The sequence below is a fragment of the Bombina bombina genome, chromosome 4 (genome assembly GCF_027579735.1).
Source record: "Bombina bombina isolate aBomBom1 chromosome 4, aBomBom1.pri, whole genome shotgun sequence".
NCBI lineage: Eukaryota > Metazoa > Chordata > Amphibia > Anura > Bombinatoridae > Bombina > Bombina bombina.
In genome coordinates this window covers 680,481,076-680,493,179 of record NC_069502.1, presented here as the reverse complement: position 1 = coordinate 680,493,179, position 12,104 = coordinate 680,481,076, and the positions used below count along the sequence as shown (strand labels likewise).

The 12,104-nt window shown below is 37.0% G+C and overlaps 1 protein-coding gene across 1 annotated transcript in view; it reads left to right on the top strand.

The window, feature by feature from the left end:
- KCNK1 (potassium two pore domain channel subfamily K member 1) overlaps positions 1-9,654 on the top strand; it is a 75,694-nt gene extending 66,040 nt beyond the window's left edge. The window contains exon 3 of the mRNA XM_053710818.1: positions 5,888-9,654. Coding sequence (XP_053566793.1) covers positions 5,888-6,153 — 266 coding nt within the window. The 3' untranslated portion in view covers positions 6,154-9,654. The remainder of the gene's footprint in view (positions 1-5,887) is intronic.
- Positions 9,655-12,104: the final 2,450 nt, after the last annotated feature.

Sequence of the window (12,104 nt, the reverse complement as noted above, 5' to 3'; positions counted from 1 at the left end):
AAGGAGGAGCTTGAAAAGCCCCCAGAACCAAATTCAAACTCCAAGGAGGAGAAATTGACTTAATGACAGGTTTTATACGAACCAAAGCTTGTACAAAACAATGAATATCAGGAAGATTAGCAATCCTTCTGTGAAAAAAGAACAGAAAGAGCAGAGATTTGTCCTTTCAAGGAACTTGCGGACAAACCTTTATCTAAACCATCCTGAAGAAACTGTAAAATTCTCGGTATTCAAAAAGAATGCCAAGAAAAAATGATGAGAAAGACACTAAGAAATATAAGTCTTCCAGACTCTATAATATATCTCTCTAGATACAGATTTACGAGCCTGTCACATAGTATTAATCACAGAGTCAGAGAAACCTTCTTTGACCAAGAATCAAGCGTTCAAACTCCATACCTTAAAATTTAAGGATTTGAGATCCTGATGGAAAAAAAGGACCTTGTGACAGAAAGTCTGGTCTTAACGGAAGAGTCCACAGCTGGCAAGAGGCCATCCGGACAAGATCCGCATACCAAAACCTGTGAGGCCATGCTGGAGCTACCAGCAGGACAAACGAGCATTCCTTTAGAATCTTGGAGAATACTCTTGGAAGAAGAACTAGAGGCGGGAAGATAAAGGCAGGATGATACTTCCAAGGAAGTGATAATGTATCCACTGCTTCCGCCCGAGGATCCCGGGATCTGGACAGATACCAGGGAAGTTTCTTGTTTAGATGAGAAGCCATCAGATCTATTTCTGGGAGTTCCCACATTTGAACAATCTGAAGAAATACCTCTGGGTGAAGAGACCATTCGCCCGGATGCAACGTTTGGCGACTGAGATAATCCGCTTCCCAATTGTCTATACCTGGGATATGAACCACAGAGATTAGACAGGAGCTGGATTCCGCCCAAACCAAAATTCGAGATACTTCTTTCATAGCCAGAGGACTGTGAGTCCCTCCTTGATGATTGATGTATGCCACAGCTGTGACATTGTCTATCTGAAAACAACAAATGAACAACTCTCTCTTCAGAAGAGGCCAAGACTGAAGAGCTCTGAAAATTGCACGGAGTTCAAAAATATTGATCGGTAATCTCACCTCCTGAGATTCCCAAACCCCTTGTGCCGTCAGAGACCCCCACACAGCTCCTCAACCTGTAAGACTTGCATCTGTTGAGATTATAGTCCAGGTCGGAAGAACAAAGAAGCCCCCTGAACTAAACGATGGTGAACTGTCCACCATGTCAGAGAGTGTCGTATAATCGGTTTAAAGATATTAATTGAGATATCTTTGTGTAATCCCTGCACCACTGGTTCAGCATACAGAGCTGAAGAGGTTGCATGTGAAAACGAGCAAAGGAGATCGCATCCGATGCGGCAGTCCTAAGACCTAGAATTTCCATGCATAAGGCTACCAAAGGGAATGATTGTGACTGAAGGTTTTGACAAGCTGATATCAATGTTAAACTTCTCTTATCTGACAAGGACAGAGTCATAGACACTGAATCTATCTGGAAACCGAAAAAGGTTACCCTTGACTGAGGAAACAATGAACTGATTGGTAAATTGATCCTCCAACCATGATCTTGAAGAAACAACACAAGTCGATTCGTATGAGATTCTGCGAAAATGTGAAGACTGAGCAAGTACCAAGATATCGTCCAAATAAGGAAATACCAAAACCCTGTTCTCTGATTACAGACAGAAGGGCACCGAGAACCTTTGAAAAAAAAAAAAATTCTTGGAGCTGACGCTAGGCCAAACGGTAGAGCCGCAAAACTGGTAATGCTTGTCTAAAAAGAGAATCTCAGAAACTAAAAGTGATCTGGATGAATCGGAATATGCAGATATGCATCCTGTAAATCTATTGTAGACATATAATGCCCTTGCTAAACAAAAGGCAGGATAGTCCTACAGTTACCATCTTGAATGTTGGTATCCTTACATAACGATTCAATATTGATAGATCCGGAACTGGTCTGAAGGAATTGACCTTCTTTGGTACAATGAAGAGATAGAATAAAACCCCAGCCCCTGTTCCAGAACTGGAACTGGCATAATTACTCCAGCCAACTCTAGATCTGAAACACATTTCAGAAATGCTGAGCCTTTGCTGTGTTTACTGGGACACGGGAAAGAAAAAAATCTCTTTGCAGGAGGCCTTAACTTGAAGCCAATTCTGTACCTTTCTGAAACAATGTTCTGAAACCAGAGATTGTGAACGGAATTGATCCAAATTTCCTTGAAGAAAACGTAAACTGCCCCATACCAGCTGAGCTGGAATGAGGGCCGCACCTTCATGGGTATTTAGGAGCTGGCTATAGGTTTCTATAAGGCTTGGATATATTCCAAACTGGAAATGGTTTCCAAACTGATACCGCTCCTGAGGATGAAGGATCGGGCTTTTGTTCCTTGTTGTGAGGAAAGGAACGAAAATGATTATTAGACCTAAATTTACCTTAGATTTTTTTATCCTTTGGTAAAAAAGTTCCCTTCCCTCCAGTAACAGTTGAGATAATAGAATCCAACTGAGAATCGAATAATTTATTACCCTGGAAAGAAAGGGAAAGCAAAGTTGACTTAGAAGACATATCAGCATTCCAAGTTTTAAGCCATAAAGCTTTTCTAGCTAAAATAGCTAGAGACATATACCTGACATCAACTCTAATGATATCAAAAGATGGTATCACAAATAAAATTATTAGCATGTTATAGAATAATAATAATGCTATAAAATTATGATCTGTTACTTGCTGCGCTAAAGCTTCTAACCAAAAAGTTGAAGCTGCAGCAACATCCGCTAAAAATATAGCAGGTCTAAGAAGATTACCTGAACATAAGTAAGCTTTTCTTAGAAAGGATTCAATTTTCCTATCTAAAGGATCCTTAAATGAAGTACTATCTGCCATAGGAATAGTAGTACGTTTAGCAGGAGTAGAGACAGCCCCATTAACCTTAGAAATTTTGTCCCAAAACTCTAATCTGTCAGATGGCACAGGATATAATTGCTTAAACGTTTAGAAGGAGTAAATGAATTACCCAAATTATTCCATTCCCTGGAAATTACTTCAGAAATAGCATCAGGGAGAGAAAACACTTCTGGAATAACTACAGGAGATTTAAAAACCTTATTTAAACGTTTAGATTTAGTATCAAGAGGACCAGAATCCTCTATTTCTAATGCAATTAATACTTCTTTAAGTAAAGAACGAATAAATTCCATCTTGAACAAATACAAAGATTTATCAGCATCAACCTCTGAGACAGAAACCTCTGAACCAGAAGAACCATTATCAGTATCAGAATGATGATGTTCATTTAAAAATTCATCTGAAAAAAGAGAAGTTTTAAAAGACTTTTATGTATACTAGAAGGAGAAATAACAGACATAGCCTTCTTAATGGATTTAAAAAATAAAATCTCTTATGTTATCAGGAACACTCTGAAAATTAGATGTTGACGGAACAGCAACAGGTAATGTAACAGTACTAAAGGAAATTTTATCTGCATTAATAAGTTTGTCATGACATGCAATACAAACAACAGCTGGAGAAACAGATACCAAAAGTTTATAGCAGATACACTTAGCTTGGTAGCTCCAGCACCGGGCAGCGATTTTCCTGAAGTATCTTCTGACTCAGTTGCAACATGGAACATCTTGCAATATGTAAAAGAAAAAACAACATATAAAGCAAAATTGATCAAATTCCTTAAATGACAGTTTCAGGAATGGGAAAAAAATGCCAGTGAACAAGCTTCTAGCAACCAGAAGCAAAAAAATAATGAGACTTAAATAATGTGGAGACAAAAATGACGCCCATATTTTTTAGCGCCAAAAAAGACGCCCACATTATTTGGCGCCTAAATGCTTTTGGCGCCAAAAATGACGCCACATCCGGAACGCCGACACTTTTGACGCAAAAAAACGTCAAAAAATGACGCAACTTCCGGCAACACGTATGACGCCGGAAACAGAATTTTTTTTTTTTTTGCGCCAAAAAAGTCAGCGCCAAGAATGACGCAATAAAATGAAGCATTTTCAGCCCCCGCGAGCCTAACAGCCCACAGGGAAAAAGTCAAATTTTTTAAGGTAAGAAAAAATGATTGAAACAAATGCATTTATCCTAAGTATGAAACTGACTGTCTGAAAATAAGGAATGTTGAACATCCTGAGTCAAGGCAAATAAATGTTTGAATACATATATTTAGAACTTTATAAAAAAGTGCCTAACCATAGCTTAGAGTGTCACAGAAAATAAGCTTACTTACTTACCCCAGGACACTCATCTACATGTTGTAGAAAGGCAAACCAGTACTGAAACGAAAATCAGCAGAGGTAATGGTATATATATAAGAGTATATCGTCGATCTGAAAAGGGAGGTAAGAGATGAATCTCTACGACCGATAACAGAGAACCTATGAAATAGACCCCGTAGAAGGAGATGATTGCATTCAAATAGGCAATACTCTCCTCACATCCCTCTGACATTCACTGCACGCTGAGAGGAAAACCGGGCTCCAACCTGCTGCGGATCGCATATCAACGTAGAATCTAGCACAAACTTACTTCACCACCTCCATAGGAGGCAAAGTTTGTAAAAACTGAATTGTGGGTGTGGTGAGGGGTGTATTTATAGGCATTTTAAGGTTTGGGAAACTTTGCCCCTCCTAGTAGGAATGTATATCCCATACGTCACTAGCTCATGGACTCTTGCTAATTACATGAAAGAAATATATATATATATATAATTACATACAGTTGTATGCAAAAGTTTAGGCACCCCTGACAATTTCCATGATTTTCATTTATAAATAATTGGGTGTTTGGAACAGCAATTTCATTTTGATCTATCAAATAACTGAAGGACACAATAATATTTCAGTAGTGAAATGAGGTTTATTGGATTAACAGAAAATGTGCAATATGCATCAAAACGAAAATAGACAGGTGCATAAATTTGGGCACCCCAACAGAAATATTGCATCAATATTTAGTAGAGCCTCCTTTAGCAGAAATAACAGCCTCTAGATGCTTTCTATAGCCTGTAATGAGTGTCTGGATGAAGGTATTTTGGACCATTCCTCTTTGCATAATAAAATGTATTGTGTTTGATATATAAAAGAGTGCTGAATTCACTTTCTTTAATAAGGAGGAAGTAATGATCCTCCTTATAATCTTCTGATTAAATTGTCTTAATTTTCATATTAAGGGTCTGCACCATTTCCTTTTAACAACGGTCCCAAATAAACATATTTTACCAGGTTACAAAATCCTGGTAGGGGATATAGCATTTTCTCTTTCACTTTAAATTATATATATATATATATATATATATATATATATATATATATATATATATATATATACTGTACATATTGGTATATATGTGTGTGCATCGAATTATAAATCTTTTGCCTTGTCAGAGTTTTCTATACATCACAGTAACTAGGCAGCAATCTAGGCTTTTAGTTTTGCAGGTCTTGTTAGCCTACAATTACACCCACTTCACTACATCAGAAAAGAATAGTACTCTGATTATAAACTTTGCAAAGAAGTAGGCTCACATTGTATGATTACTACAATCTACATTCTGGAAGTAGTATCACCTAACATTCAGTTTATAAAAGGAAATTACACTAGGCTTATTTGCTTTTAGCTCTATAAATACTCATCAGTCAGTTATGTTTATGCCAGTGACCAGCTATACAAAACTAGAGATTGTTGAGGTGCTCCAAGCATGATTTATACTTTATAATCACACTAGATCTAGAGCTAGGGAGATCCAGTTAGCAACTATTCCACTATACATCAAAATATATAGATCCACTATAAATACGTACACTGTTTGTTTTATATTGAAATCCACCCAACAATGATTCTCATTTTGTTTCCATCAATAGGTTATTTATTGCTGGGCCTTGTTGCTATGCTTGTAGTACTGGAGACCTTCTGTGAGCTTCCAGAACTAAAGAAATTAAGGAAATTGTTCTACATTAAGAAAAAGATAGAAGACGATCAAGAACACATAATAGAACACGACCAACTGTCTTTTTCTTCAATTTCAGACCAAGCAGCTACATTAAAGGAGGAGCAAAAACTAAGCGAACCCTTTGTGTCACTGCAGCCAGTTACTTACTATGCTACTGATGCTTCTATAAACCATTAGCAGTACACAGAGTGAAGCAATTGGAGTTCAGTTTCCCATAATATCATATACCTCTCTTTTCAATGCTGGCACTAACAATTGTTTCAACAATGGAATGAAATAATGGACAGTAAATTTAGATATGTTGTACTTGCTTAAAATATATTTGCTCACTTTATATTGGGGTACTGATCTTGTACTTTGTGCATATTTACACACATAACTCATGTTTACTATTATTTACAATTGTCTAATGAACAGAAATATTACCGCAGTACCTCAAATGTTTTTTGCACTGATTGCATTAAAGCAGCATATTTTATTTCTCAAAGGGACAGTAAACACTAATAATGTTTTTACATTATGATACAATAATCGTCTCATTAATTTTTATGAGGGAAAACTTTTTATTTTGTCGTCACGATTATTTTGACCTAAGGAATTGCAGTTGTTAATTCAAGAGGGTAATGTTATCATGCACAAGTGTGCTCTACTGTAGTATGAATGATGTCAGGAGCATGGACTCTTATGAGTATGCCATAAGTTAACACACATTAATGGCCACATATTGCATTATAATGTAAAAAAAAATTGCTTTTACTGTCCCTTTAAACTTAAAAATAATTGCTATTTGATTAGAATAAAATAAAGAGGTTGCAGCTTGTGATATATTTTGATTGGTTGTCTGAAGAATGTTTTATTGCTTCTGTAGCTTTAATAGTTTCATTAAAGTAAATTAACTACATATTGTTTATATGTAAGCACAAACAAGAAGCACTGTTTCTAATATTGTACATATATGTGTGTTTAGGTTTAATATATATATTGTATATACACACACACATACATATATAGCCTGTATCTATACATACCCAAATATCAGTAAAGTTATGCACTCCAAACTGAATAGAACAACAGCTTTACTGGGTGCTATGTAAATAAATGGACAATACAGTATAAATAGCAGCGCACTCATTTGATTGTTCCATAAACTTTCTTGAAGAAAGCGATTGTTTTGATTCTGGAAATGTCATATTAATGTTTCTGTAATGTAGAGTTTCGTATACATTAAGGTTTCTAGACATATTAATTTCATTGGTGAAAAAAAATGTTTGGTAGCCCAACAGCATTTCTGTGGGCACATGAGAAACTCATAGGGGCCGATTTAACATTATGCGAGTGGACATGATCCGATATTGCAGATCATGTCCGTTGCACATCGATAAAAGCATACGCTGTTGGTATTTATCATTGCACCAGCAGTTCTGGTCAGTAACGGACAGGTTATGGAGCAGCTGTCTTTAGACCGCTGCTTCATAACTTGTGTTTCTGGTGAGCCAAGGCTCGCCAGAAACACGGGGCATCAAGCTCCATACGGAGCTTGATAAATATGCCCCAGTGACTTAACTCTTTATTTTATTTATTGAAAGACAATTTTAGAAGTATATTTTCATATTAAAAAAATACTATTCATCCATTTACTGTACACTGCTGCCATTTTGTTGTATTTGTGAGGGGAGTTTAAAGGGTTTTCTATGCTTAAAAAAACAAAACATTTTACTGAGATAGTGGTGCTACCTGACAGGAACCTGTTCATCCCCGTTTATAGGATCTTCAAAAGCCACATGGTGGCTTTTATATTTCCAACTTTCCAATTCATTTCCATTATTAAAATGTCTTGCTATAATCTCACTTTATAAGGGACCAGTTCCTACTGAGCATGTGCAACAGTTCACTGTGTATATGCATTTTTTGATTGGCTGGTGACTGTCACATGATGCAGGGGGAAGGAAGACTGAACTAACTGAAATTTGTCAGAAAAAAAATCTACTTATTTGAAATCCAGACTAAGTGCTATTGCATTGTCTTTGTATAATGCATTTGTTGATTAAACAATTCTAGTGTATTTAATTGGCCGTTAAATGCAGGATCTACATACTCAGGAAAAGCAAAGTATGAATAGTATTTGCTATCATTCTTTTACTCTTCTGTTTAATTTTTTTTTTAAATCTATTTTTGTCTTGGTCTTACTTCTGACAAAGCAGTACTTACAGTATACTATATTTTGTGAAAAGTATAAGTATAGATGTATTAAAATCTAGACATGAGAGTTTCAAGGAAATATACCTTCCAGCCAAGTGTACTCTGAGCTACAGAATAAAAAAGTTCCATGCTAGCATACGTTTAAATGATAGACCGCTGGAAACCATGTGACGAATTTATCAGGTGCTGGGCAGACATGATTGTGAAATGCTTGTGCAATGCTGACCCCTGTACATTCACAGCCAATGAGCCGCTAGCAGGGGGTGTCAATCATCCCGACCGCTACTTCTTAACTTAAGTTTCCAGCGAGCCTGAAACTTCAGGTGGAGACAGCTGCTTGTTAAATCCAGCCCAATGAGTCAGAAGAGCCAGAGGTTTCTACATTTTAAAAGCTTATGAGTTATTTATTATTAGACGGTCCTGCCCATTAGTCTAACTGTGGAGCTGTTCTATGAAAAAAAAAAAAAAAGCGGTCAGACACAACTTGTACTTGTAGCATTAGTTGTAAAACTATGAGTAGTTGCCAGAGATATTGGTAAAAGATGGGTACTACAGGGGGAGTTTGCATAAAGCATAAAACATGATATAAAATATTTTTCCACTGTAAAGTTTGAAGGAAAATAAAAGGCATTTCCCCCCAAAATGCAATAACCAATATTAACATTTACCCTATTTTAGTAGTTTAGTCAAGTGATCTCCTTGTTTCACACCCACCATCAATAAATTACCTGCCATGTGTGTCACTGGCATTACTGTGACAATATATATACACCCATCTGGAATAATTGGCATTGTAGGATCATAGAAGCAGAGACTGCTAAAGTGGTTTCATTATTTTTAAGAGAATGGTTTGTTTCCTTAAAGTGAAAGGGAAGACAAATTATTGATGATTCAGATAGAGCATACCCTTTTAAACACCTTCCAATTTAGTTCTATTATCACACTTGCGTCATTCTCTTGGTATCTCTTTGTTGAAGGAGCGGCATTGCACAGGTGAGCCCATAGCAACAAGCATATATGTGCAACCACTAATCAGCTAGCTCCCAGTGGTTCATTGCTGATTCTCAGCCTACCTAGGTATGCTTTTCATCAAAGAGAACAAAGCACATTAGCTGATAGAAGTAAATTGGAAAGTTGTTTAAGCTGCATGCTCTAAATGTATCATGGAAGTTTAATTTTGAGTTTACTGTCCCTACGGTGGAAATGGAAGTGAAGCTGAAATATAAACACTTAACTCTTACACAGATAAAGATTATTTCAGGAAACAAGTTGAGTGGTATTTTTTTAAATGTCAAATATATTTAACTCTGCTAATATTTATTGAAGTTGATAATGTACTTTTAATCACATTTGTGCTACTGCTGTGTAAGGCCTAAGATAATAGCAGGGGCAGTAACTTGAAAACTACAATGTATTAGCACCTAATATTTATATTTAATAAAATATTAGGGCATTTAACTTAATAAATCTTTAAATTGGTTTTTGTTTGTTTTTGTGTGTGTGGTTAAAGTACGTTGATAATACACTAATCTAATGTTTCTAGTATTCCACTAGAAATTGTTTATGTTTGCCAGTATGCTGTGGGCTAAATAAACTATACAGGTAAATTACTGTAGCTGATATTGTTATAAGTATTACTCAACTTCAATCTGTATTTAAATTGTTTTGAAATGTTCATTTAGCTCTGGATTGAATCAGTAAAATGACCTTCAATCTATTTGTATTGCTGTAATGTTTATTTCTACTTTACGCTTCATGTTTTATATAAATATGTTATTTCTCCAACATAGGTGTGTCCGGTCCACGGCGTCATCCTTACTTGTGGGATATTCTCTTCCCCAACAGGAAATGGCAAAGAGCCCAGCAAAGCTGGTCACATGATCCCTCCTAGGCTCCGCCTACCCCAGTCATTCTCTTTGCCGTTGTACAGGCAACATCTCCACGGAGATGGCTTAGAGTTTTTTAGTGTTTAACTGTAGTTTTTATTATTCAATCAAGAGTTTGTTATTTTGAAATAGTGCTGGTATGTACTATTTACTCTGAAACAGAAAAGAGATGAAGATTTCTGTTTGTATGAGGAAAATGATTTTAGCAACCGTAACTAAAATCCATGGCTGTTCCACACAGGACTGTTGAGAGCAATTAACTTCAGTTGGGGGAACAGTGTGCAGTCTCTTGATGCTTGAGGTATGACACATTCTAACAAGACGATGTAATGCTGGAAGCTGTCATTTTCCCTATGGGATCCGGTAAGCCATGTTTATTACGATCGTAAATAAGGGCTTCACAAGGGCTTATTAAGACTGTAGACTGTTTCTGGGCTAAATCGATTCATTATTAACACATATTTAGCCTTGAGGAATCATTTTATCTGGGTATTTTTGATATAATAATATCGGCAGGCACTGTATTAGACACCTTATTCCTTAGGGGCTTTCCCAAAGCTTAAGCAGAGCCTCATTTCTCCAACATAGGTGTGTCCGGTCCACGGCGTCATCCTTACTTGTGGGATATTCTCTTCCCCAACAGGAAATGGCAAAGAGCCCAGCAAAGCTGGTCACATGATCCCTCCTAGGCTCCGCCTACCCCAGTCATTCTCTTTGCCGTTGTACAGGCAACATCTCCACGGAGATGGCTTAGAGTTTTTTAGTGTTTAACTGTAGTTTTTCATTATTCAATCAAGAGTTTGTTATTTTCAAATAGTGCTGGTACGTACTATTTACTCAGAAACAGAAAAGAGATGAAGAATTCTGTTTGTATGAGGAAAATGATTTTAGCAACCGTAACTAAAATCCATGGCTGTTCCACACAGGACTGTTGAGAGCATTAACTTCAGTTGGGGGAACAGTTTGCAGTCCTTTGCTGCTTGAGGTATGACACATTCTAACAAGACGATGTAATGCTGGAAGCTGTCATTTTCCCTATGGGATCCGGTAAGCCATGTTTATTTCGATTGTAAATAAGGGCTTCACAAGGGCTTATTTAGACTGTAGACATTTTTTGGGCTAAATCGTTTGATATTAACACTTATTTAGCCTTGAGGAATCATTTATTCTGGGTATTTTGATATATTTATATCGGCAGGCACTGTTTTAGACACCTTATTCTTTAGGGGCTTTCCCAAAGCATAGGCAGAGTCTCATTTTCGCGCCGGTGTTGCGCACTTGTTTTTGAGAGGCATGGCATGCAGTCGCATGTGAGAGGAGCTCTGATACTGATAAAAGACTTCTGAAGGCATCATTTGGTATCGTATTCCCCTTGGGTTTGGTTGGGTCTCAGCAAAGCAGATACCAGGGACTGTAAAGGGGTTAAAGCTTAAAACGGCTCCGGTTCCGTTATTTTAAGGGTTAAAGCTTCCAAACTTGGTGTGCAATATTTTCAAGGCTTTAAGACACTGTGGTGAAAGTTTGGTGAATTTTGAACAATTCCTTCATGTTTTTTCGCAATTGCAGTAATAAAGTGTGTTCAGTTTAAAATTTAAAGTGACAGTAACGGTTTTATTTCAAAACGTTTTTTGTACTTTCTTATCAAGTTTATGCCTGTTTAACATGTCTGAACTACCAGATAGACTGTGTTCTGAATGTGGGGAAGCCAGAATTCCTATTCATTTAAATAAATGTGATTTATGTGATAATGACAATGATGCCCAAGATGATTCCTCAAGTGAGGGGAGTAAGCATGGTACTGCATCATTCCCTCCTTCGTCTACACGAGTCTTGCCCACTCAGGAGGCCCCTAGTACATCTAGCGCGCCAATACTCCTTACTATGCAACAATTAACGGCTGTAATGGATAATTCTGTCAAAAACATTTTAGCCAAAATGAACCCTTGTCAGCGTAAGCGTGGATGCTCTGTTTTAGTTACTGAAGAGCATGACGACGCTGATATTAATATCTCTGAAGGGCCCCTAACCCAATCTGAGGGAGCC